This window comes from Orbicella franksi, chromosome 15, assembly GCF_964199315.1.
Source record: "Orbicella franksi chromosome 15, jaOrbFran1.1, whole genome shotgun sequence".
Taxonomy (NCBI): domain Eukaryota; kingdom Metazoa; phylum Cnidaria; class Anthozoa; order Scleractinia; family Merulinidae; genus Orbicella; species Orbicella franksi.
In genome coordinates, this window is record NC_138159.1 from 14,179,888 (window position 1) to 14,204,352 (window position 24,465).

General features: G+C 38.4%; 2 protein-coding genes across 2 annotated transcripts; both read left to right on the forward strand.

Annotated features, from left to right (window-relative positions):
• The first annotated feature begins 6,263 nt into the window (after window positions 1-6,263).
• Window positions 6,264-16,177, forward strand: LOC145469242 (hypoxia-inducible factor 1-alpha inhibitor-like). Its single transcript, XM_081452931.1, has 6 exons — window positions 6,264-6,328; window positions 7,689-7,830; window positions 8,425-8,641; window positions 10,756-10,812; window positions 14,210-14,271; window positions 16,037-16,177. Exons 1-6 carry the CDS (start codon window positions 6,264-6,266, stop codon window positions 16,175-16,177), a joined length of 684 nt encoding a protein of 227 aa, XP_081309057.1.
• Window positions 16,178-16,906: 729 nt separating this feature from the next.
• On the forward strand, window positions 16,907-17,787 carry LOC145470019 (uncharacterized). The gene has a single exon (XM_081453852.1). The coding sequence runs from the start codon at window positions 16,960-16,962 to the stop codon at window positions 17,356-17,358; it is 399 nt and encodes a 132-aa protein (XP_081309978.1). The 5' UTR covers window positions 16,907-16,959; the 3' UTR covers window positions 17,359-17,787.
• Window positions 17,788-24,465: the final 6,678 nt, after the last annotated feature.

The following is a 24,465-nucleotide window of genomic DNA, read 5'->3' on the forward strand; positions in this document are numbered from 1 at the left end:
TTCTAGGAAGAATTCAGATTGTAAAGACGTTTGTGATACCATTGTTCATGTACCGAGCCAGTTTAATTTGTGTGCAAAAAGATACCGTAATGGAAGTCAACAGATTACTCTTCCAGTTCATCTGGAAAGGAAAAGATAAAGTCAAACGTTTATCACTTGTAAGTGATATCGATAAAGGTGGAATAAAAGTGCCTCATGTAGAATCGATTATTAAAAGCCAAAGGATCATGTGTTGCAAGAAATTTGCTAATGATCAACAAAGTAATTGGAAGATTATTCTTTCCCATTACCTAAAAAATATGGGGTCGAAACTACTTCTGCGCTGTGCTTTTGACTTAAAGAAATTGCCTATTAAATTACCGATTTATTATGAAGAATGTCTGCGATGTTTTGCAGAATATTCATGCGCGAGTGGAATAACTGAGCAAGCACTTTGTCAAGAAATACACAATACAGTGATTTGGAACAACAAGTTTATTTGTATACAAGGTAGGTCCATTTTCTACGAAGAGTTATTTAGGAAAGGAATTATTACACTTGGGGATCTTACGACTAAAGAAAATGCAGTATTCACAGGGTTTCAAATTATTACAAGCTCTTCGCTTACATCCAAAGAAAAGTTTCAGCTAATGGCGATCATGGACGCATTACCTGCACAGTGGCGAAAACATTTAAAAATCTGCAATAATTTTTCAAAAAACTATACGTTTTCCAGTAACGCACGGTTACACCTAAATGGCCACAATGTAAACTGGGATAAGGTCATATCCAAGAGCATTTATAACGAAGTTCGCTGAAAGAACGAGAGTGTACCAACTGCACAGCTAAGGTATACAGAGACATACAGCGAGACACTGGAATGGGAAGAGATATACCGAATTCCCTTCAAAGTAGCTATTGATTCTAGATCCCGTGAATTCCAATACAAGATATTACATAGATATTTAGCGACAAACAAGTTTCTCCACAAAATTGGCCTAGCACCTTCGCCTCTGTGCACTTTCTGCAAAAAAGAAAGTAGGTCTATCGAACATCTCCTAATAAAATGTGAATATTCCGACAGTTTCTGGAGAGAACTAATTAACTGCCTAAATACGATAGAAATAAAAATCGAAGAACTATCAGATGTTGACAAAATGTTTGGACTTTGGAACAGACAAGTAGACTTTTATCTTCTCAACCATCTGTTGATCTTAGCAAAACAACACATTTACTCCTGTCGAAATAAAGAATTTCCTCCGTCATTAAAGATCTTTCTCGCAAAAGTTTCCTCAGTATATCAAATCGAAACGATTATTTCTGATTCTAATGGCAAGCGAACATTTCATGACGCCAAGTGGAAGAAATTTATTACAAATAATTGTATTTAGGCCGGCAGCCTAAAAAATGTAACAATTGACGTAGTTTTATTAATACATTAGTATATATTTTGGTATATTAGTATTTTCCTTACAAGTAGTGTTATTAGTAACAGTATTTCTTGTTTTGTTTTGTTTTGTTTTTTTTTTTCATCTATACTAGCGTTAGTCTATGTAGTTTCTTCTAAAAAAGGTAAAAATTAGCGTAGTTTTTTATTCATTAATATAAATAGTTAGTAAGTATTTTGGGTGTATTAGTATTTTCCTCTTAAGTAGTGTTATTAGTAATAGTATTCCTCGTTTTTTTTTCCAACTGTACTCACGTTAGTTTATTTAGTTTTTCTTTCTTTTATCTGCAAATGTAATTTCAATTGTTATTGTCACTCTTATTTGTAAACTTATATAAATATCAATAAAATACAAAAAAAAAAAGAAAGAAAAAAAAAGAAACACGACTGAACGACCCACCGTACCTCCCATACTTTCCTTATATCTCGTATATTGGCAAACGTCACATGTCATTTGGGGCCACTGGTAACAATTCTGGCCAACAAGGAACCAACTCAGGCAATATTGCTGTTGGACATCAATTGAACGGCTGAAAATGAATGCAGATTCCTTTCCAGGGCATGGAAAACGGCTTCAGTTGTAGTTTAGGGATATTAATTAGGGTTAATGCTAACTAAGCACATCCAGGAAGAACTAGTTTTAGAATTAGTAAGACAATAAAGGATTTAAAATGCAGTTTTACTGTTTGCTTGATGAGCTTTGCTTTGATTGGTCTTGCATTGGAATTACATTGTGGGAATGTCAGGACGAGAAAGAGATGCCGAGAATGTTACAGAAAACTGGATCCAAAAGTGTCACATGAGGAAGGTAGTCTAATTGAAATCTTAACCTATACCAGTGTTTATTTTTATCTGCCTTATAACTGCCATGACGAACTCCTCTTCGTTCTAATTAAATATCAGCCACCTCCAAAGTTAAACCAAATGCAAACACCAGCCTGCGGATATTAAAGGTGTCTTACTAGAGACTTGATGGACTATAAAAGCCCAACTTTAATTTGAACTCATGCAGCCAGAACTAGCGGTCAAAGGATCTTTCAATATAAAGCGACCTCTCTGTGGAATGAGTTTAGCCTACGCCCAAATTTAGCGCATCCGTGACGGATTTCAAGCGCCTACTCATGCAGGTGAAAGCTTCTTAAAGGAGGTCACTCCAAAAACCGTGTATTTTTTTTTCCATCACCAATAAAAAGTTCACATTGAGTTGAGTTTCTCACCGTTGTTTTAGCTTCTGAAGTGGATGCGATCCCAATGAAAAAGAGGTGAAAAGTTAGACACTGGGAGCCGCCATGTTGAAAGGATCTTGAAGGCCAGGCCGCATATCCGTGACGTCATTCCGTCCGAGAGTGTGTTTCTTCTTTTGAGCTTAAGTATGGCTGCTCTTGAAGCCAGAACGTGCTAGTGATTCCGCGGGAGATAATAATCAAGTTGAATTGAATGATCGGTTGGAAAATGCTCTGTGGTGTACTTGTGAGAGATGTGCAACCATACCCACGCAAACAGAATGTGTTTGTTGCCGAGAACAGCCGGAGTAGGTCACCAAGATGGAAGGTGCATTTTGCAGTACAATTGCAATGGACGCAGTTAGTGGAAGATGTTTATTTTTAATTGTAAATTGCTCTCAGAGTTGAACTGGTGGCTTAAATAAATCCCCAGTTTAGTGCTTTTGATCTGATTTGTCTTCATTTTCATGTTACTGGCGGTTCAATGCGGAGGTAGTTCTGGTATCACAGAAACTGACAAGTTTTCAATGGTGTGTTTAAATCGGGCGGATGCTTTCCACTTCACAAGTCTGTGTTTTTACTTATAAGATTTGGATACTTTTTGCTCGTGTTCGTACGTGTTTGCCTAGATTTCTTTACACGTATGGACTACGTGGACTCTTGTGAAATACGTAGTGACTTTACATTTAAGATGCGAAGTGAAATCGACGTCTTTGAATCGAAATGTGAAATTGACGACATTCCTTATCAGTACCTAAGATTTTTTGTGAGAATTGTAATTTGTATTGTTGGAAAGCCAAGCATATGTAATAAATTTTGGATAGAGGAAAATAGTATATACAACTTTTACATGCGTAAACCAGCGGAAGGAAAATTGACTCTGCAAGTGTGTTTTCCGTATCGCATGTGTCGTGTTTACTGGCATCGTTACTTGACAAAGCATGCAGTAATAATACAGTTTCATTTTTCATCGTAACGCTGCTTTTATTGGCAATTGTAATTCCCAAAAATAAATTGAATGAAAAAAAAAAAACAAAAAAAAAACCGTCCTTAAGTAATGATGAATTGTGTTGATAAAATTGTAAACAAATTGCAACACATTTCCGACAAAATATTATTTACATGGGGATATGGGATTTCGCTATAGCAGGACTTGTTATCGGTTAATTGTCGATAAATAGATAGGACTGATGTACAATTAACCACTTCTTCCGATGTATTTCAAATCACATTAGACAGCATTTAAAATTTGAAGTATTTTAACGTATCTCTGGCTGTCAAGGCCGATTATTAAACACGTTCTGAGTTTTTGGATCACATAAAAGATTTATAGATCGAAAATATGCTTTTTCGATAAAAGAAAACCGAGGTGGGTTAGTCTGACATGTAATTTTAAAGAAATCTGCAGGGCATTTGAAGTTCCCACGGTACCCTAAGAAATTTAGTAAATTCACCCCCAAAAAATGCGTGCAGTCGCTGTGCATCAATGAACACGAAAACACGAAAAACCTTGCCCCAGTCTAGGAAAAATATTGAATCAAAGCTTGCAACATGGAAGCTTTTTTTTATAAATACTGGTAAGACTGGTAAATGAAGAATAGAATTTCATTCAGCCATTTCCCCTGTTATTATAGACAAAAAGTGGCAAACTGATATATACATGCAAAACCCGTGATTCACGCCGTTTTAGCGTCTTTTCGTGAAAATATATTAAGCCTGAAGGGTTGAAAATTTTTGGCGACTGAAATACTTGTGCTGGTGACCAAACCTGAAAATTTAGGGGCCAACTGGCCCCAAGGTTTTTTTCTTGAAATTCAAGTCCCCGTCCAGCGAGGAGCTTCAATTTCTTGCGCAAAAATAATATTTACCAAATCAAGTCAACGACAGTTCTGCCGGACAAAAATATTTTTAAAAAATTAAAAGTATAGCTGATAGCTACCTCTTTTCGTTCCTTGCGATGCGCCGTTCGCTTGCAATGCGTGCCTTTACAAGAGCCTTCCGTTAAAAAAAAATTGTCGGAAAGCATTTTTCAGTGACCTACTTCTTGTGTTTCCACCCACAAGTTCAAATCGGTATTCAGTTTTGAAACAGTCGCCTGTGAAATGCTCGTTGCACACATACACATTTTTGAGTTTTTTTCGCCTGAATCTCTCATCCCGACGTAGCTGTACGAACCGCTTTTAGCAATTTTTTGTTCTTTGCAGTCAAATCAAGGAAAGTCACCCCTCTTTCCCTATCCTTTTCGGTTCGGGTTTTACAGCCCGGGGCCGAACATTTAGCTCACAACTGAATAAACGAATTTAGAGCAGAAAGGAAGCCTTTGAGCTTCGCGCCAATTCGGACGGAATGACGTCACGAATATGCGGCCTGGCCTGCAAGATCCTTTCAAAATGGCGGCTCCCGGTGTCGATTTTTTCACTTCTTTTTCATTGGGATCGCATCTAGTTCAGAAGCTAAAACAACGGTGAGTAACTCAACTCAATGTGAACTTTTTATTGTAGATGGAAAAAAATACACAGTTTTTGGAGTGACCTTCTCCTTTAATGACTGTTTTACGTAATTTTATTAAACCTTTGTTTTCTTTTTACGTTATCATTGTCATGTGTTTAGCTTTCTTCGTTTCTTTTCTTTTCTTTTTTTTAATTTTATATTGTCACATTGATTCTGAAAAGTCCCGTGGGGACGAGCCAATAAAGTATGTATGTATAAGTAACTCTTTTGATTACTGTTTTATTTTTTCTGTGATACCTGAACAATGTAAACCTTAATAAATAGCCAAAATGAACGCCCAAGCGCATAGAAGAGACTAGGCAGTAGTAGGTTTATTGACGGTTTTCTCGTATGTCTCCGCCTCATAATTGTTATAGGGCATAATGGATTTTTTTACGATTTTATTTCCAGTTTAATGGCTTACATCAATTTGTGAAAAAATTACTAAAAATTAATACATGGCTTTTAAGTTTACAAGAGTAGCTTACGTTACATTACAAGTGAAAGAAAAAGAAATTACAGAAGGAAACTTGCAACAAAAACAAAGCACAGCAAAAATAAATATATAAATGAATAACTTTATGATTGCAAAAAGCGAATCTAAATTGTTGTTGTTGTTGTTGTTGTTTTTTCTCTGGTTACCTACGTATTTCTTCTATTTACTTATTGATTTGATTTCTGGCCAGGGCTAAATATCCAACTTGTAACTTGCTACCACAATTCACAAGTTAAAAAGGGGCGCAAATTAGAGTGATGTGAATTTAAATTTGGAACACGGTCCTATGCTTTACATATTACTTGTGTTTTGCTGTTTTTGGCGATGCAAATGCCCCGTCCTCGTAAGTCATGGTTTATTCCCAGGAATACATGTATACAACAACAGGAATATGCAACGGCTTTGCTGTATTCTGACTGGTTGTACTTTCTATGGCATGGTATAAAAGATGGATTTCAACGATCTCTGCCAATGGTTGAGTTGTATTAAGGTTCAGTCAAAATACAGTCAATAAACGGAGAGACGTGTAATCAGAACAGAGGAAATAAAAACATCCACCCTACGCTCCAAAACTGTTGCGCAAAGAAGACTTTTGATCGTGGCTTAACATGACAAGACAAACCCCAATATGTATTGCATGCATATGGAAACAGTCCAGCATCATCATCAAAGGCTCCTTGGAGCTACCTTATGGTATGTCATACTAGTCGATTAAGTTTTTTCCTTCGTCTCTCTTGCAACCAATGAGTGTCGACCGACTTGGAATGCAATTAGGTGAGCGTCTGTATAGCAATAGGGACTCCTGATCGAATCATACAACAGGTGTTTTTTTTTTAGAAAATAATACAAGCCTTTCATATACCTTTGCAGACAATGGTAATGTTTTCTTATACCTTAGTTTGTTTCATTAAGTAAAAGTAGCAACCCAATTAGGATTTTATCAAAGTTTTACTAAAATCTTTGGACACTTAACATAACCGTCAACATCAGCAAAAAACTTTGAGCAGTGTGTGATTGTTTTATACTCTCATGAAAGTATAGAAGTCAAACCCGGGGGGGGGGGGGGGGATTCCCTGGTTGATAGACAGATGACAAGAATGAAATTCTTCAAAACTGCTATTGAGAAATACAAACACGTTTTTGTTTTAAATTGGCGTGACAAGATTTAAATTGTACGTAGCTAATAAAGTAACTAAAGCTTGAAAAACTGAACAGAGTCTGATAGCTTATAATTTTCCAGTAAATGGTTGAAAACTCAACGCAGCTGTTTCATTATAATTTTCAAATTTCATGTTTGCTTCTAATTGGAGCAACGTGCAGCCGTATATCCTATATGTAATAACTGACATAGCAAGATAAAAGTAGATTCCATTTTGAAAAGAACATTTAAGGAGAACTGAAACAGCTATGCAACGTTCTGTCTGATGGAATTTTCAACTCTGTATTCCACTTTTTCCATGACACACTCTGGAGCATTAGCCCCTCGGCTGCCAAATCCCCTCTACAACCTACTTATCAAATAAAGTTTACTTCTAGGGATAAGACAGAACAATCGTATTGTTGAGAGCAATTTTAATGCTTAATCTCAACACAGAAATTGAAATAATGTTGAAGAATGCAACAGAAACGACAACGTTGGATAAGACAAATTAAAGTTCAAAACACGCAAAACTCCAGGAGCAATCGACAAACTTTACATCTAATTTTCTGGTCTTGTTAAAGGCCATTTTTTATATAAATGCACATATCGTTTCGTTTCGTTTCGTTTCGATTCGATGCGTTGCGTTGCGCTGCGTTGCGTTGCGCTGCGTTGCGCTGAGCTTATGCGTTGCGTTTCGTTTCGTTTCGGTTGTTAAATTTTGGTTTGGTTTGGTTTCATTTTATTTCATTTCACACCTCGAGGTGTCTCCTAACAAAGCATTGGCACAATTCCGTAGCTGCCCGTGATTCTGGAAAACTGCACATTTCACAAGTCCGCTCTAAAATGGGCCATAGAGTACCTGGAAGAGAACCTACAAGACGAAGACCACACGGCATATATATCACCTAACAGGACGTTTCTTTACTATGACAACGACATAATCAAAGGCGCTTATAAAGACTTTAAACTCCCAACCAAACAGAGGCTGTTGTACTTCACGAAGGTTATAAAAGAGCTGGAGAGTGCTGACAATGGGAGCCGGGCATACTTCCAGGTAAAGTAAATGCAAGAGAATATGAAGAGCATTAGAGCTAATCTTTGTTCCCAAAGTAATTCTTCTCCAGTTGTTTTAAAACATAGTACCCAGTTTTTCCGAGGTTAATTCTAAAACGCTTGTTGCGTGGATGTTTTCGAGTAGGGTAAAATTGCGTGCAAAGCCGTTTGACATGTCCATGCGAGCAAGATGCGTGCCACAAGATTGGCTATTTCTAGGCCATTTACTGGCAGCGGTCTAAAAATAACTTGGGGGGAGATTACTCTTGGAATAAGTCTATATGGGAGGTATCTGTCTTACCCTTCATGCTCTCTAGGTACGTGTTAATCTCTAAATGTTTGAAATAATCCCGCTAAAAAATGTTAACTTGCATGCGCAGTCGACGCTATTACACGCATAAGAACCAGAGTTGCAGAGGAGGTTTGTTTCGAAAGTTTGCTCTCGTGTTCTCGTGTCCTGAGTCACGCGTACATTTGTGTGACCTTTCATGATATGAATGCGACATCATGCCCGCTATTCGCTGGATCCGCTATTGTTGGGATCGCTGACAGTTAAACATGAACCGTTTAATTAATGGTAATTTTCTTCTCACAGTCATTGTTGGTCCTTCAAGAGGGTGTGAGCTCATCAGCGCTGGAAGACATTGATTCATTTAATTACACGTGGCTTCTGGACCTTGTAAAGCGCATGGAGTGGAGCAATGAAGTCACTAACATGCTATTGGTTGGAATGCATGATGTTGTCACTCCTACGCACACGACGCCTCGGAAAATCTTTATGTTCAGGTCAGCACAAAAGGCTCTAGAAAAACGTACACACATCTTATTCATGCCGTGGAGCATTAGTTAAGGCTAAATAATATATTTTGTTAGTTTTCTGCAGCTAACAGCTATCTTTAGAAGAAACAAAACACAAACCGCGGTGATAAACATGGAACCAAAACGCATGTTAAACAAAGTTAATCTCCTTGACGTTTCGTATGTACAACATACATCTTCAGAAGTGACCGTTAACTAGATTACAATCGAAATTAAACGCGAAGAAAAAGAAAAAGACTGGTATCTAATAATATGTAACAAGACTAATGGTTAATAACAAACAGATGAGTCTGCGGGAGAGAAAAAAAAATACCATAATAATAATAACAATACAAAATGTTAGTAAAGAAAAGGTTTCTCACTGCCAACGTTTTCATTCAAGGCTGGCTTTAAATCACGAATTAACAATATTTCCTTAATTTTACAATGTATATCTGACCTACCAGTTGCTAAGATATCAAAATTGTGCCATTTAATATTATGACCCGTGGAAGTAACGTGATCCGCAATGGCTGAGGTGTGACCGCTTTTAGCAAGGGCCTTAAAATGTTCAGTTTTTCTATCATGTCGTCGACGCTTTGTTTTTCCTATGTAAAAATCATCACAGTCCCAGCAGCTTGCCTTGTAAACCACCTTAGACATCTGAGAACGGCTGAACCTGTCCTTGTAGGGGAAAAAAGACTTAATTCGGCGGGTGTTTCGGAAAATTATTTTAACGTTAAAACAACCATAAAAGTTATAGATACAAGATTTAAGTTGCTGGGTAATTACTTTACTTTGGAACCCTGAAAATGGTAAAACAATGAAGATTTCTCTCTGGGGAACTGTAGTGATAGGGTCTTTAAGTTTGTTTTGATGTCTATTCACTACATCGTTCATGTTGTACGTGATGATACCACGGGGATAACCATTGCGTGACAATAGCTTCCTGAGATCATCCAAGGCAGACTGTAATGATGAAGACGATGAACAGATGCGAAGTCAACGATAAGTAAGGGTGCGGATGAGGTTTAGCTTGTACTTGCGAGGTGTGAAGGAGTCCCATTTCGTGTAAAGGCCAGTGAAAGTTTTCTTACGGTAAATGGATGTTGAGAATGAATTGTTATGGCGTTTGACAAGAACATCAAGGAATGGAAGTTCGTGATCCTGTTCAAATTCAATGGTAAATTTGATGTTGACATGTCGGTCGTTGAGATAAGAGAGAAATTTAACAGCAGCGTCCTTATTGTCAAATAAGGTGAAGGTGTCAACGTATCTGCACCAAATGGTAGGACGAGCACTGTTATTCATCACCCAGTTCTCCTCAAAATGACACATAAAAATATTGGCCAAGACAGGACCCAAAGGGGAACCCATGGCAACACCATCAATTTGACAGCTATCTTTTTAGAGACTTATCTCTATCTCGGCCTCATAGATTTAAGATTGTCCTAACGAGGGAAGCTCTGTTACAATATTTGCCTCGTTGACATGAGCAGTTCAGCTTATGAACGAGCTACAAAAATATCAGTTCTGAATATTACAAGGGGAACAGCGCCGTTAACTGTCTCTAGGAATTTGAGCACGATTTTTTGGATAGTATTTGTGCGGCGTTGGCAGGTTAAAAAACCTAAAACTTTCCAAAGAATATATGAGCTCATAAGGGTTTTTGCAACCCAGAAATGTTGCAGTTTTTAAATCCAATTTCGCGTTGAATATTACACCCAAAGAGAGCTAGGAGCTTCGCTGATTTTACCAAGTTGCACACGTTTTTAAACGTTTGTAGTCAATTCGTATCTAGCATAGTGCGTAAAGCAGTATGTTTATCGGTAGAAAAATATAAACAATGATGACCACAACGAGCACTCCATTGGGCTCAGCCATCTTGGGTAATCATTTCAGGTTCCACTGACAGCGATGCAAATATCTCTAATTCAAAATTTTCCACTCTCTCTGTATTCTGTTTAACTGCGCGAAAATTAGGGCGAAAGCTAAAAATTCCTCTCAATGCATAGTTTCATGAAGGTTTTCACCGCATCACTATCAAACTTTATCTGACATTGATCGATGTTAGTAACCTCAATAAATGATATATACAATAAGAATTTTTTTTTCTTGCTGGACGCAGTGGGAGATTGCGAGCGGCCAAGCGAGTCTGATCTTGATTCATCAGTTCCACTCCCAGGTTAGTCATATTTCTTTTTTATTTGCATCGCAGATTTTTGGACGAAAACGTGTGATACTATTCAGCCCGAATTATTTTCGTTCGCTGTATCCTTTTCCTATTGGGCATTCCCATGATCGGCAAAGCCAGGTGAGATTCAGTGATGTGAAGTGATAGTTACGTAAATTCCGGGGGGGGGGGTACTCCCAGAAAAATTGGGTAGGGGTGTGCAGCCCGCTTCCTAAAACCATTACCCTATTTATGACCAAAATCTGCGATATTCCCTACCCTATTTATGACCTGACTAAAAATTCGAAACCCTACTTATGACCTTTAAATCGAAACCCTGTTTCAGACCTGCGTTATAATTAGTTCCCTAGTTCAGACCAATGTTAAATTACCGTAAACGTAATTTATGAAGGGCTTTTGTTGATTTTCTTTTCGATAATGACGAAAAAGTAGCTTCTTCTTAAAAACATATTCATATCAAGGTTAGAGTGCAAAAGTCATACCCTGTTTATGACCAAAATGGCCAAAATTCCTTAAAATCGATACCCCATTTATGACCAAAACGGCTGAAAAACCATACCTTTCGGGGCCGCACATACCTACATAGCTCATATAAGGGAGTACCCCCCCCCCCCCGGAGTAATAGTCGATTATCACTACCTCTTGTTCCAAGGGGGTTTTTGCTTTGTTTTTTTTTTTTGCTTGGTTTTTTCTTTAGTTGATGTTGTTGATGATGGTTTATTATTTTGTCTTTTACTGTTAAACTAACTAGACCTTCCAAGAGTATAAATGCATACCAATGAATTGTTAGGTTAACTTGACGCAATGCTGAGTAGGAACCTGAGATGACTGGCATCCAATGGCATCTATTGGCGGGTTGGGGTGGGGTTAAGGCTAGTAACCCTTCTATCGGAGGGGAATGGGTAGTAATTCTTTTAGCCGCCCTATGCTACAAAATCGGTGATAAAAGCCGAGAGCTATGGGCCAGTTAGCATTGAGAGTCCCTGTCCATAAAAATGGAAAATAACTCGGCAAGGGTCGAAAATTCGATTTCGCTCATATTTTTGTGGTAGATAGGCTAGGGCATGACAAAAACTATTGAATAGCTTTTTGGCAAAATATCCTTTTAATTCAAAGAAATATGCAAATTGCCAAATTCCGCTAAAATCGTCATTTGACGCACAATTTATTAAATAAATTTTAGAGCCTCGCATGCAAAACCACGTCATTCTCCCGTCTTTAAAACACTCAAATATTTTTGTGCAATGTTTAAATGTGTGCTGGGTTACTTTTAGGAAATGTTGCGTTGTCTTTTTGGGCGCAAAATAATTAAATTTCGAAGACATGTATTTCATTCACTTAAAAGTACTTCGTGTATATAATTAATTTACACCATGTGCGAAACCTTCAAATGGATTAAGCGTCTGGTGGTTTAATTGCAGAAGGATGATCTACAGATTCCTGTAAAAATTTCTTTGGGAAAATGATTGTGAGCGACGCGAGAGCTTTTCAAAGTACGTTAAAAATGCAAATATTTGACCAATTCCTCGTCAAGTTTCAATTTACGGGTTAGACGTATATTTTAGCATGGGCCACAAGACTTGACCTATAATAGTTTGAAATAGACACAGAGCTGATAATTTCGAAATGTTCTAACCTCATTTGCTGTAAAAGGCAGGTCCAAAGCCGATTTGACGTGTTTCTCTCACCATTCGTCGCACATAAAGCAGAAGTTTGCTTTTTTTTACATAACGTCCGATGTACATCGCCAACTGTCAACTTATTTAATGGTCGAATACCATGAATCTGTGACCCTCTTTCGACACATATGATCACCACTGCATCTAAGTCAAAAACGGCTAAGTCATTTGTAGATAGTTGCTTGCTTTGCACTACACCAAAATATTACGTTTGATCATCATGGTTTGATGGCTTGAATCCTTGCTTGCAGCGGTTCCTTGTTCGTCACGCAATACTGTCATCCCATTTTAGGGGGTAGGGGTAGGACAATTTCTATCCTAATACATAAGGCTCCGTAAGGCTGGGAACCACTGGGAGCACACAATCGTGTTGAGTAGGAAGAGAGTAAATTAAGAAATGAGAAGAATGAATAGTTTACCATTGCCCCTGTTGTTATCTTTCACTCGATCACCGCTACCTACATGCCCTGCGTAACACTGTAACGCTAAACTCATACCTAGGTCTTTTGGCGCTGTGCAATTATGTTTGGTTTACATGTAACACAGTGGGCTACCCCCCGGGGGGTACTGCCATATATGGGCTATATAGGTATGCGCCGCTGTGAAGGGTATGGTTTTCAAGCAGTTTAATCTAGCATAGGGTATATAAATCAGAGCGTTTGGGTCTAGAATAGGGTATCATTTTTCACGAAACTGACTAGTTGGTTGAAGATTTCATCTAAACTAAGGAAACCAGGAATTGCCACTCAAAAATATGAAAAAATGAAATCGGCAAGTTTAAATTTTTGTAACTCAACCTCAACATCGTCGATAGATGACTATCGTAAAACACTACTGGATATTATTAACTGTCAAAAATCGGGATTCAGACGGAAATCGGCGGTTTTAATACTGGTTACTCTAGTATAGGGTAGCAAAATTCAGCTGAACTAGCTCTAGTATAGGTTAAGGGTTCCAGGGTCCCAACGGCACATCCCCACCCAGAAATTCCTAAAGTACCCCCCCCCCGGGGGGGGGGCTACCCACGGGGAAATGGGTGATGACCGCAATTTGGGCTAGCTGCTTAAATAGAGGTTGGTGTACCTTAAATATTTAATTTTTCACTATCGGGTTATAAATTTCTTTGTGAACATGGAGTCAATTCAAGACAATCATGATTGACGTGTATTTGAATTATCACTCGTCATGCACCTTCAATTTCAGACTCTTATCTGCCATCGCCCTTTCCAAAACAAAGTGTTTAAATTTTGGGTGGGCGCTGAATAGGGGTAAAGACAATAATGAAACCCTTATCGGAACGACCAAATAATAATCATAATCATAAATAAATATTTATATAGCGCCTATCCATGCTTGCTCTAGGCGCTGTACAATTCGCCAAAATGAGCTGTACTAATCTTAATAATTAAAAATGTGCATTTAAGAAAGTAATAAAAAGTAAAAATCGCTAAGAATAATAAGTTTTCTTAACAAGATGAGTTTTGAGTTTAGATTGAAAAGAACTTAGATTGTCACATGAGCGGAAACAGCAAAAGCTCGAGAACCATACGTCTTCAGGTGAAAATTCGTGGGGTTAAGAAGTAGTAAGTGTGATGATCGGAGGATTCTGGAAGGTTGGTAGTACGTTACTAGATCTTGAATGTAGACAGGAGATTGTTGATGAAGAGCCTTAAAGGTAAGTAATATAATCTTGAATTTAATGCGTTCAGAAACAGGAAGCCAGTGTAATTCTTTCAGTATTGGAGTGATGTCGTCGTACTTTCGGGAACAGGTGATAAGTCGGGCATTTGCGTTCTGAACAGACTGGAGCTTTTTTAACGCACACTTCGGTACATTGTACAAAAGAGAGTTGCGGTGGTCGAGTTTGGAAGACACAAAAGCATGGACCAGGATCTCGGTGGTTTTCGTAGATAAGAATTTCCTTACCCGGGAGATGTTGCGCAGATGATAAGAAGCTGACCAAATGGTGGCCGCGGAGGTAACCGGTCGATAGGTGGTTTATTTACAATATTTTACTGACAATAATTTTGGACTGTATTGACAACAGTCCTCTATTTTCTGTTACAAACATACCAACGCCTCGCCACTAGGCAAACAAAATACGCCAAATAAAATGGCATGGCCAGGGCTATTTACTCACGTAATTACTAATTAAATTTAGTCTGTTTTTCTCATGAATTAGACACGTTGTGATTTCCTATTTTTATTTCAGCTAGTTCTTGCTTCATTGATCTATAATTTGTTTCATGGCGACTTTTTTAAAATTCTAGTGAGTACAGGCACTAGCTTTATCAGCTATTGTCTAAAACATCAAAACGTACAACAAACGTGATTTGGACCGAGGCCACGTACACTATAGAATACGATTATAAATACAGTCATATTATTATATATATGAACAAACTGATGAACAATGATTAAATTGTTTCATTTATCCTGAGAGTGCTCTATACAAAATGGATCAAACTGTGCAACATATGCCGTGACAGCATTGCGTGACGAACAAATAACGGCTGTAAAATTGTGCTGCGCAGACACGCTTATCAGCAATGGTCAGCAATGGCGCAGTGCAAAGCAAGCAGCTATCTACAAATGACTCAGCCGTTTTTGACTTAGATGCAGTGATGTTCAGATGCGCAGAAAGATGGTCACAGATTCATGGTATTCGACCAATAATAGGTTGACAGTTGGCGATGTACATCGGACGTTAACCTTGTGTAAACACAAGGTTACACATGTGCGACGAATGGTGAGAGATCGACTAGAAACTCGTCAAATCGGCTTTGGACCTGCCTCTCGCAACAAATAAGGTTAGAAAATTTCGAAATTATCAGCTCTGTGTCTATTTCAAACTATTATAGGTCAAGTCATATGGCGCATGCTAAAATATACGGGTCTAACCCGTAAATTGAAACTTGACGACGAATGGTCAAATATTTGCATTTTTGACGTACTTTGAAAAGCTCTCGCGTCGCTCACAATCATCTGCCCAAAGACATTTTTACAGGAATCTGTAGATCATCCTTCTGCAATTCAACCACCAGAAGCTTAATCCATTTGAAGGTTTCGCACATGGTGTCGGCACGAAGTACCTTTAAGTGAATGAAATACATGTCTTCGAAATTTAATGATTTTGCACCCAAAAAGACAACGCAACATTCCCTAAAACCAACCCAGTGCACATTTAAACATTGCACAAAAATATTTGAGTGTTTTAAAGACGGAAAAATGATGTGGTTTTGCGTGCGAGGCTCTCAAACTTGTTAATAAAATGGTGCGTCAAATGACAATTTTAACGGAATTTGGCAATTTGCAGATTTCTTTGAAATAAAAGAATATTTTGCCAAAAAAAACTATCCAGTAGTTTTTGTAATGCCCTAGCCTGTCTAGCATAAGAATATGAGCGAAATCGAATTTTCGACCCTTGCCGCGAAATTAAGAATTTGTCTGATTTTTACAGGCAGGCACTCTTAAGAGGTTTACTTTAAGCATCTCGTAACTTCTTCGCCATTCTGCTTGTTTCTTTCTTGTTAAAGGTGGACTTCAAAAACCCGGATCTAGACAGGTTTCCCAGGTTTAGCGAGATAGGAGGAATGGAGGTGGCTATGGAGCCTGGAGAAGTGCTTTATATTCCACATTACTGGTGGCATTACATTGAAAGTGAAATGCACAGGTAATCATAACCCTTCTACTCGTGAAGTGGCTAAAGGCTCGAAAATTGAGACTCACAGCTGCAGCACTTGACAGTTAAGGCTATTAACATTCAGTCTCGCTTTAGGGTTTTATCTGCAAAGGTTGAACTTAGAATAGCATAATGAACAGTACCGCGGCATCAGTTTCTCAATGGCGTCTTCTCACTGAAGGATCACAAACCGGTCTTAGAAGTTAACCACCATGCCGGATAACAGACAGTACCGCATAAGAGCTCTGCTCATTAGCTTTACTTGGATGGATACACGCCGCCAGAGTTTAATCCTTAAAGTTTTAAAGCTAGAATTCTCCGGTACAACTGAAGCACCAGTACATACAGTACTTACAACATAATGTTAATTTCAATGGTCAGAAAGTAGGGTTGTAGCTAGTGGGTTGAAACGTAGAAGAAAAAAAAAAAACAGAAGTAAAGCTTCCATTTCCATTAGTTTTACGTGTATGGACGCCCGCCAGAGTTTCAGTGATTCACAAAGTTCTACAGGTAATACAGAAACACCAGTACATACAGTACTTACAACATAATACTCATAGCAATGGTCAGATATTAGGGATGTATCTACAAGGTTGAAACTTAGAGCAGCTCAGTTAATAGAAGTAAAGCTCATGATTAGTAGCCTTAATTCATTTACAAAGTCACACGCTGGGCGGATTTCATTCAACTAGAGTACTGATTTTTGGCGATTTATATTCCCTTTTTAGCAACACTATATCAGTAAATTTCTGGTTTGAACCAAAAAACACGACGACTATGAATGATGTCGTTAAAGATCCAGAAGAGTCAGACAATAAAAGTGCTGAAGCCCTGACGGAGAAAGGCCTTGAAAGTGAAAAACCACAAGAGTACGAGAACAACCCTCTAGTTGAATCCGAGCAAACCGTGAAGAAAGATTTACTAACGGGTAGCGATGGAAAACAACCTAACGAGCACAATGACGAAGAGGAAAAAGATCAAGTTAAAGTTGTTATAAGCGAGGAGGGAGAGAAAGTTGAAACGGAGGCAATAAATGAAGAAAGTCAGGAGGACGAAGAAGCAGACATCGAGCGTTCCGCTGCGCAATACCTGGCCCTTTTGAGAGAGACGGAGACGTTACTTTTTCGTGCTACTCTAAATCTCGAAAAAGTTAGTCAACAAATAGTTTCTGGCTAAAAGAAAGCTCTGTAATTCTTACGAAGGGGAAGGATAGTTCAGCCAGGCCCACTGGTAGATGTAATGCGGTTACGCTGTACGCCTTTTATCTTGACCAAACTTTGGGAAGACTGGGTACCAGTGTAGCCCGATAAGAAGACTGCGATTGTTTGGGTGTGCTGTTTAATTAAGAAAGAGAAAACGTGCACTGTGTTTCTATCGAGCTACAGAAACACAAGTGGGAGTTTGGGAGAACTAGAAATGCTTGGGGAATATGAGCTAACAGGTGAGTGTTTTCACAGCTTTTTCGAGTTCTTCCAGACCTCTACGAGTGTTTCTATGACTCGAAAGAAACACAGAGAACATCGATTTTGTTTCTAAAGAAAACAGCCTGTTTACTTTGAACACCAAAATGTAAATTCTCTTTGCTCCGCCATCATTACGTCAACAGCTTGTGCTAGTTCTGTGTTTATATCAAGTTTTAGAAACACCAATTTTTAACCAATCAGCAAGCGTGTTTTCTTTCGGCAATTTTCTAGAAGTGCGCCGAATTTCCCACTTTTAAGTATCGTGTAGTGCGCTGGTAGACTTCACAATACATATAACGGCCGTGTGTTCGACTCAGGGGTAGATGGTCTTGATTCGTAGCTATATATAACGCTGGTGATAACAAAATTGTCCGTCCGATCAGTGGAAGTGACCAGAAGTGGTTGTATGGCATAATTTCCAGAGAGGGGGCAACCTGAAAACCTAAAATCGGGGTAAAAGTGTAAAGGTGTTCGCTCAGCTGTGTACTGTATTGTTACAAACCCAAAAAGGACTCTTTACTTGTGTCGCTGTTATAAGAGCGGTTAATCAAGGAAACTATCTGAAGAACCATGCAGAAATTGCCTTGGCCGTTATGCAGTTTCACAGTTTTTAATCGCTTGCCTCGAAAATTAAAGAGATTTTAGAGAACAAAACAGAAACAAAGAGAATAGAATCATATAAAATCTTGGTCTTCGGCCATCGTAAACAGAAAAACATCTGCAGGAGTTGCAGCCAGCATTGAATGCCGATGTCAGCAGTGAAAAGCTTTTACTTTACCAGGAGAGCTTCTCCGTTGTTCACTTTACAGACAGTTTCCGTTTGAAACGTCTTAAATTTATACTGCAGATGTTTTTCTGTCTAGGTTCCAGACCCCCATTGATACAGTATAAATAACTTTCCAAAAAATTTTAACGGTTATACTTTTGAAAATGTATGTTGACTAGCATACTAAACGTCAAGTTCATGTTTTTAAAGTGTTTATCACCGCTGTTTGTTTTATATTTTTAAAGAGAGCAGATTTTCGAGAGCAAAGAGAACACTAAAGAGACAAGGAGATTTTCCGCGCAGGAAGAAAGTTCCAATCTCCATACAGGGAAAAAGTACTTTCTATTTCCACCAAAACTTACTGACTCTACGGTTTGCCTATTAAATGCAGGCACCTCGGTTTATTGATAAATCACCTCCAAGAGCTACAGGGGCGGACGGTCATTAACACACTGCATTCGTCGATAAAACTGAGGACACTTGTAATAAGCCATTTCCGAGCTTATCTTATGCCTTTGTTTCAAAACGAGTCTGCGAGCAAAACCTTTCATATGAAAATGAGTTTGCATGAAAATGAGCCTGTAGGCTGAAGACATTACATACGAATGGTTTCGTGCGAAAACTCGTTCTGACACATACAGAGGCGAAAGGCAACTCGGGATTGACCTATTATTGTGTTATTTGTTATAACCGAACCTAAATGTCTGTCTTATTTTTGTCTCTTTACAGGTCAAGAAGATTTTAGACGAACTGCTGACAGGAAGATTTGATTATTTGTAATATTATTAATATCCAGCAATTAAATCAATAGCAAGTTAAACAAGTCAGCCAAACGACTGGGTAGATCGACTCCTTTTGAGTTTCGAGAGTAATCAATATTCCAACGAGTTCTAAAAACAGTACAAATATTCCATGATATTTATATTCAGTGCAGACCTGTTAAACAGGTTAGATTTAGTCCCAGTATTTCCCTCGACCACGCCCCTTTTGTTCTTCCTTTTTTGTTTCTTTTCTCCTTTTTTTCCCAAAAAAGCCTTATTCTTAGCATCACGCTGTTACTGGCCATCGCCTTACTCTGCGTGCTCGTCAATATTAAACAAGACTGTAAACAAACCCAGCGAAACTAAATGTCCAAAAAGTTGTACGCATTTTTTTCTCCTTTGTGTTTAAGCTAAGACAACAAATAATAGACATACACTTTGTATAAATGGCGTCGATATTTGAATAACAATACATCCTAAGCCTCACATTCATGTGAAAAATCATTTGTCTGGAAACATAAGTTCGAGGCTAAGGATGTACAAAGTATTCTTATTCAAATGTAGGCGCCATTCATACAATATACTGCATGTGCATGTGAACTTGATTGCACTTGAAATAAGCACACTCTGTTATGGAAGTCAGTAAATCATAGAATTGTTCAGTAAGTCCGTTTATATAAATAATTGCGCTAAGAGGTAATCAGCGCGATAATGAATGAACGAAAAAAAAAAACGAAAGAACTGAAAAATAAAAGAGTTAAAATAACAAATAACTAAATGTTATGTACAAACAATGAGTAACTAAATAAAATTAATTAGTCATAAATGGATAAACAGCAAATAAGTGAGTCAATCATCAATCAATGAAATCAATCAATTAATTAATCGATCATTCCGTCAACACTCAGGTAGTCAAATCAATCATTCCATTACATAGAAATATAAGCGTTATATTTAGGTAATTTGTTAATTAAAATTAATCAATGTCTATCTATAAATCATATATTAAATTTACGAAAATGCGCCCTTTTGTGCGGAACAGCTGTCACCTCTGTACTTAGTAAGGTTCTTTCCGAAGGAAGCTGTAAATGACACTCCCTCGAAAGCCATTTTATCCGGGGTGGGGCGGGGGGGGGCGGTACTTCCTCATATGGACTATATATGCGGCCCCAAAGGGGTTTGGTCTTTTCGCTATTTTTGTCAGAAATAGGGTACCGATTTTTGCCGTTTTGGCTTCAAATAGGGTAGGGAAAATCTCAGAATTTGGTCTTAAATAGGGTAACAGTTTTGGGATTTAGGTCGCACACCCCCACCCAATTTTTTCAAACTTCTTCTCGTCCTAATCTCCTAGCTAGAGGCGTGTCTTCCATTTAGGACTGCCAAAATGGCGGCTGTTTAAGACCATGATGTAATTCTTACGTCATATGGCAACATGCGTCGTCAAATTTTGCTGCCGCCTTTATAAGGAGTCAGTTGAAAAGCGAAATTTCATCCATCCCCTCTGCAAAAGACCACTAAAACGCTATTAGGATTAACACATTTAACGTATTACAACTTATGGCAATTAACTAACAATGACCAATAATTTAAGTGCTGCTTAATTAAAGATGCAAAGGAATGATTTGTAAGAGTCTGAGACCCCATATAAAAACAAATTCACCATAATCAATTATAATATATAGATTTAGGCCAGCCTAAAAGCGTAGCTCCTGGGCCGGGTTGTTCAAAGCCCGATTAGGCTAACCCAGAAAAAGGTAGAATTTTGATTTGAGTTTTGTAACTTTGCAGTGAGGTTTCTGTATATTGTTTGGCCTTCTGTTTTGAGTTTTAATAATCAACATATACACAAAACAAAACAGCAAAAAACATTTGTATAGAAGAAAAAGTTATAATTCCATTAACTTTTAATCCTGGGTTAGCGTAAACCGGCTTCCGAGCAATCCTGCCCTGTTTCCAACACGCTAACCCAATATGAGCCCGCGATCCAATCGACAACCAGAACTTAGTCAGCGGTCAACTTCAAGAAAACACGTGACCTCGAGGAGCTGTAAACCTGAGCCCGCAATATGGTCACGTGATACTGGTCAGCGGATACCTTGTTTTGACAGGTGTAAATTGATCATAACATGGATGTCCAATATCAAGGAAGTACACAATAAACCAAGGGTGCATGTCTCTGTCAACCTATTATTTGGAGTATGGCCGCCATGTTGGGCAACTCCGCCGTCGTCGTCGTCGTCGTGCGTACGCGCCCACGAGCAATACCGCTAGCCATGATAACCATGAGAAAATCAACTCATGGGTTTCCTTTTCTTTCCTATATGAGTATGGGGCTCCGCTTGGCGGCCCTTCGGGCCGCCGGAGCTCCGCTATAAAAGCGGAAATAAAAACCAAAATAAAAAAGAATAGTTTCCACATTTTCAGATGCCGCTGTCAAGTTGCAAAACGTGATCTATACATTTTGAAACGAGGCAATAACATCTGGAAGATGTCGACGCTTTATTTAGGTATATATTTTCGCTTATTTTCACATTGAAGTGCTCACCATGTAAACAAATAATACACTGCACAGCGAGCGAATCTCTAAAAGCAGAATGTTCCACTTGATACGGGCTGTTTGTAGTATAAGACATGGACGGAAGGGAATTTTTTTATGACTGCAAAGCTTAAAAATACTGAATACTGACCTTTTATGAATATCGAAGCGCGCATTTGAATTTTGCCGTTCGTTTCTCGGTTAAATTGTTTACGCCAAACCTGACCACTAGGCTAGATGTACCTGAGAAAACTGTAGGCTTGATAAATATTTTGTAGAAATCTATCGTAGGCGTCGCGTTAATTTATATTAAACTTTCTTCATTCTTAGTACTTCGAGCCTTACAGACGTTTTGTTATTTGTCGAGAAGACACATCATGGGATTCAAGACCGGCTCAAATTTTGAAACCTCCAAACTTTCGTGTTTGAGGTCAGAAGCGTTGCAGTAGATGAGAAGGGAATCGAACTTGGCGCTGTATTCGAACGGTAACTCTAGGATTTTACTGAGCCTTATATAGCCGACTTGAGCATCGAAGTAACTTAGACCATAAAATACTACATCATGTGTAAAAATGATAAGATAATCAAACTTTTCAAAACAGCTACTGTGTAAAAAGAAAGAATCATTGTCAACCCCGTTGAAATGTGTTGCAATAGAATGTGTTGCAATAGAATTATTGCATAAAAAAATTTGTCATATCTTTCTATGGGCTATAACTTTTAATACCATAAAAACACTTTCTACGGGTTAAATATACACCCACCTGTTAGGATATCAAAAAATATTTCTGGGCAAATGGTTTTAAGTCGACCGCCTTGGCCTGTGTTTCTCAAAGATTTTGCCCAAAATCCGCCGTTGGAATGTAAACAATTGCGTGACGCAGATAGCCACTCTCGAGTAAATATTCGTTTGCAACAATCCGATGAAAGCAATTTTTGAAACGCTGTGTGGATAAAATAATGGAAAATGTTTTTTTTTGTTCAAGTTAGTATAAAAATATATTTTTTCATTTGCATTGCAACGCCCACGACATCCCCGATAAAGAACGTGACTACAGTGCTCCGGGAAATGATTTTAACACTTGTTTACTTTATTAATTTCACTGATAATTTACAATACAGTGGCAGTTTTAGAGATACACTTAACCAATCCTCTATGGTTTATGGCAATTGAATCATTTACTGACAAATAAAGTCAAGTAGAAATAGCATAAATTCTATAAACTATACTAACTGCGTGACGGCGTCTCAGCTCTTCTAGCTGCGTAGAAAATTTGTACCTACCCAATATGTTCAAACTCAGCTAGGAAACTCGGAATTTCTTGAATTGAATTAGCCGAGGAAGAAATTGCGTTTAAGTTTCAATCATACTGGGAAAAAAATCCATCTTTTCTACTTTGGTTGTTTGATCAATTAACTGAAATTTGCAGATCATAACACTGGTAGACTAATAAACATTACAGTGGTCGATCTAGGACTAGGTTTACACAAAAGGAGTTTTTCCGGATTCGTAAAAGTTTTCGGATTCATCAATTTTAAAGAATTCGGATTAGTAGGGGTTTACAGTGAAAGGATATTCGGATTCTTAACCGTTTGCACACGGCGATAACTCCGGGAACATTCATGATGGAATGGTTAACAAGCAGTTTGTTCCCTCGACAACGAGAAACAAAATGCCTCCGAAAATAAGGCTAGGGGTAGGTTGAGACAGTCTGAAGTTTTCTTTGAACTCGCTGACCACGGTACTGTTGTCCATCATGTCAGGTCCCTCCAGGCATTTATTCTGGTCTTTACTTAATATCTAGAACCATCGAGGTTTTCGATCGTGCCATCGTCGTCATCTGCGCAGTAATGTATGGAGGACGTCAATATTGTTTGCGTCGATAAATTGGGTTTCTGAGGAATATGGCATTACCCATTATAAAAGTGATTACCTACACCTGAAACAGCGCGAAGTAATCAGCAAGCGACTGCCATCAAATAGCCATCAATGTGTCTACGACTCGACTACGACTCGATCATGTAATCCGCCATTTTCGTTCCACCGCAAACTCAAAAGATTACAGGCGAAAAAATATCCGGGTCGAGAGAAAATCGTTTACACGACAAAACTCTCTGGATTCAAACGTTTTCGGATTTAAAGTTCACACTTTAAATTCCGGCTTCAACATCTCCGGAGACACGACCAAACCGGGGAGTTTTTATTTCAGATTCGTCCACTTTTGTGTAAACGGCAAAATCAATCCGGCACTAAAACGTTCCGAATTCATCACGAATCCGGAACAATTTCCTCTAGTGTAAACCTACAATCCATGCCATAAGTTGTTGGGACACCTCCCCTTTTTGCGCGCTAGAACCCACGAGTATAATTGCAAGTATAATTGACCCCCTCCCCCTAGCAAAGTTGCAAGAAAATGAAGCTATTCTGGAGACTAGATCGGACGTGGGAAAAAAGGAAAAAGGGACAATAGAAAGTGGTTAGACAGTTGTGTTGGAACCGAGCGTGATTGCTAAAAAATCGTTATTATGGGAATAAGACGTGAATATCTATCTTATCTTCTCTTTATTTGGAGAATACTGTTCTAGGAGGCGAACAATTCTTGAAACATGGTTTTTTTTTTTTCTTCAAGATTTTTATCAACATTGACAAGGGGCAAAGGGGTAGGCGGGCTTGCGTGGTTTTGGTCTTAAGAGAGGCCGCCTGTGAAGTCATCTGCCGTGAACTGTCCCAACACTTTTGACCAGGACTGTAGTCTT

Bases quoted from the DNA above. Each gene is read 5' to 3' on its own strand.
- LOC145470019 (XM_081453852.1), top strand. From the start codon at position 16,960: ATGAATGATGTCGTTAAAGATCCAGAAGAGTCAGACAATAAAAGTGCT.
- LOC145469242 (XM_081452931.1), top strand. From the start codon at position 6,264: ATGTATTGCATGCATATGGAAACAGTCCAGCATCATCATCAAAGGCTC. The intron at 8,642-10,755 runs GTACACACATCT...TGCTGGACGCAG, and splicing joins ACAAAAGGCTCTAGAAAAAC to TGGGAGATTGCGAGCGGCCA. The intron at 10,813-14,209 runs GTTAGTCATATT...TAATGCGTTCAG, and splicing joins TTCATCAGTTCCACTCCCAG to AAACAGGAAGCCAGTGTAAT.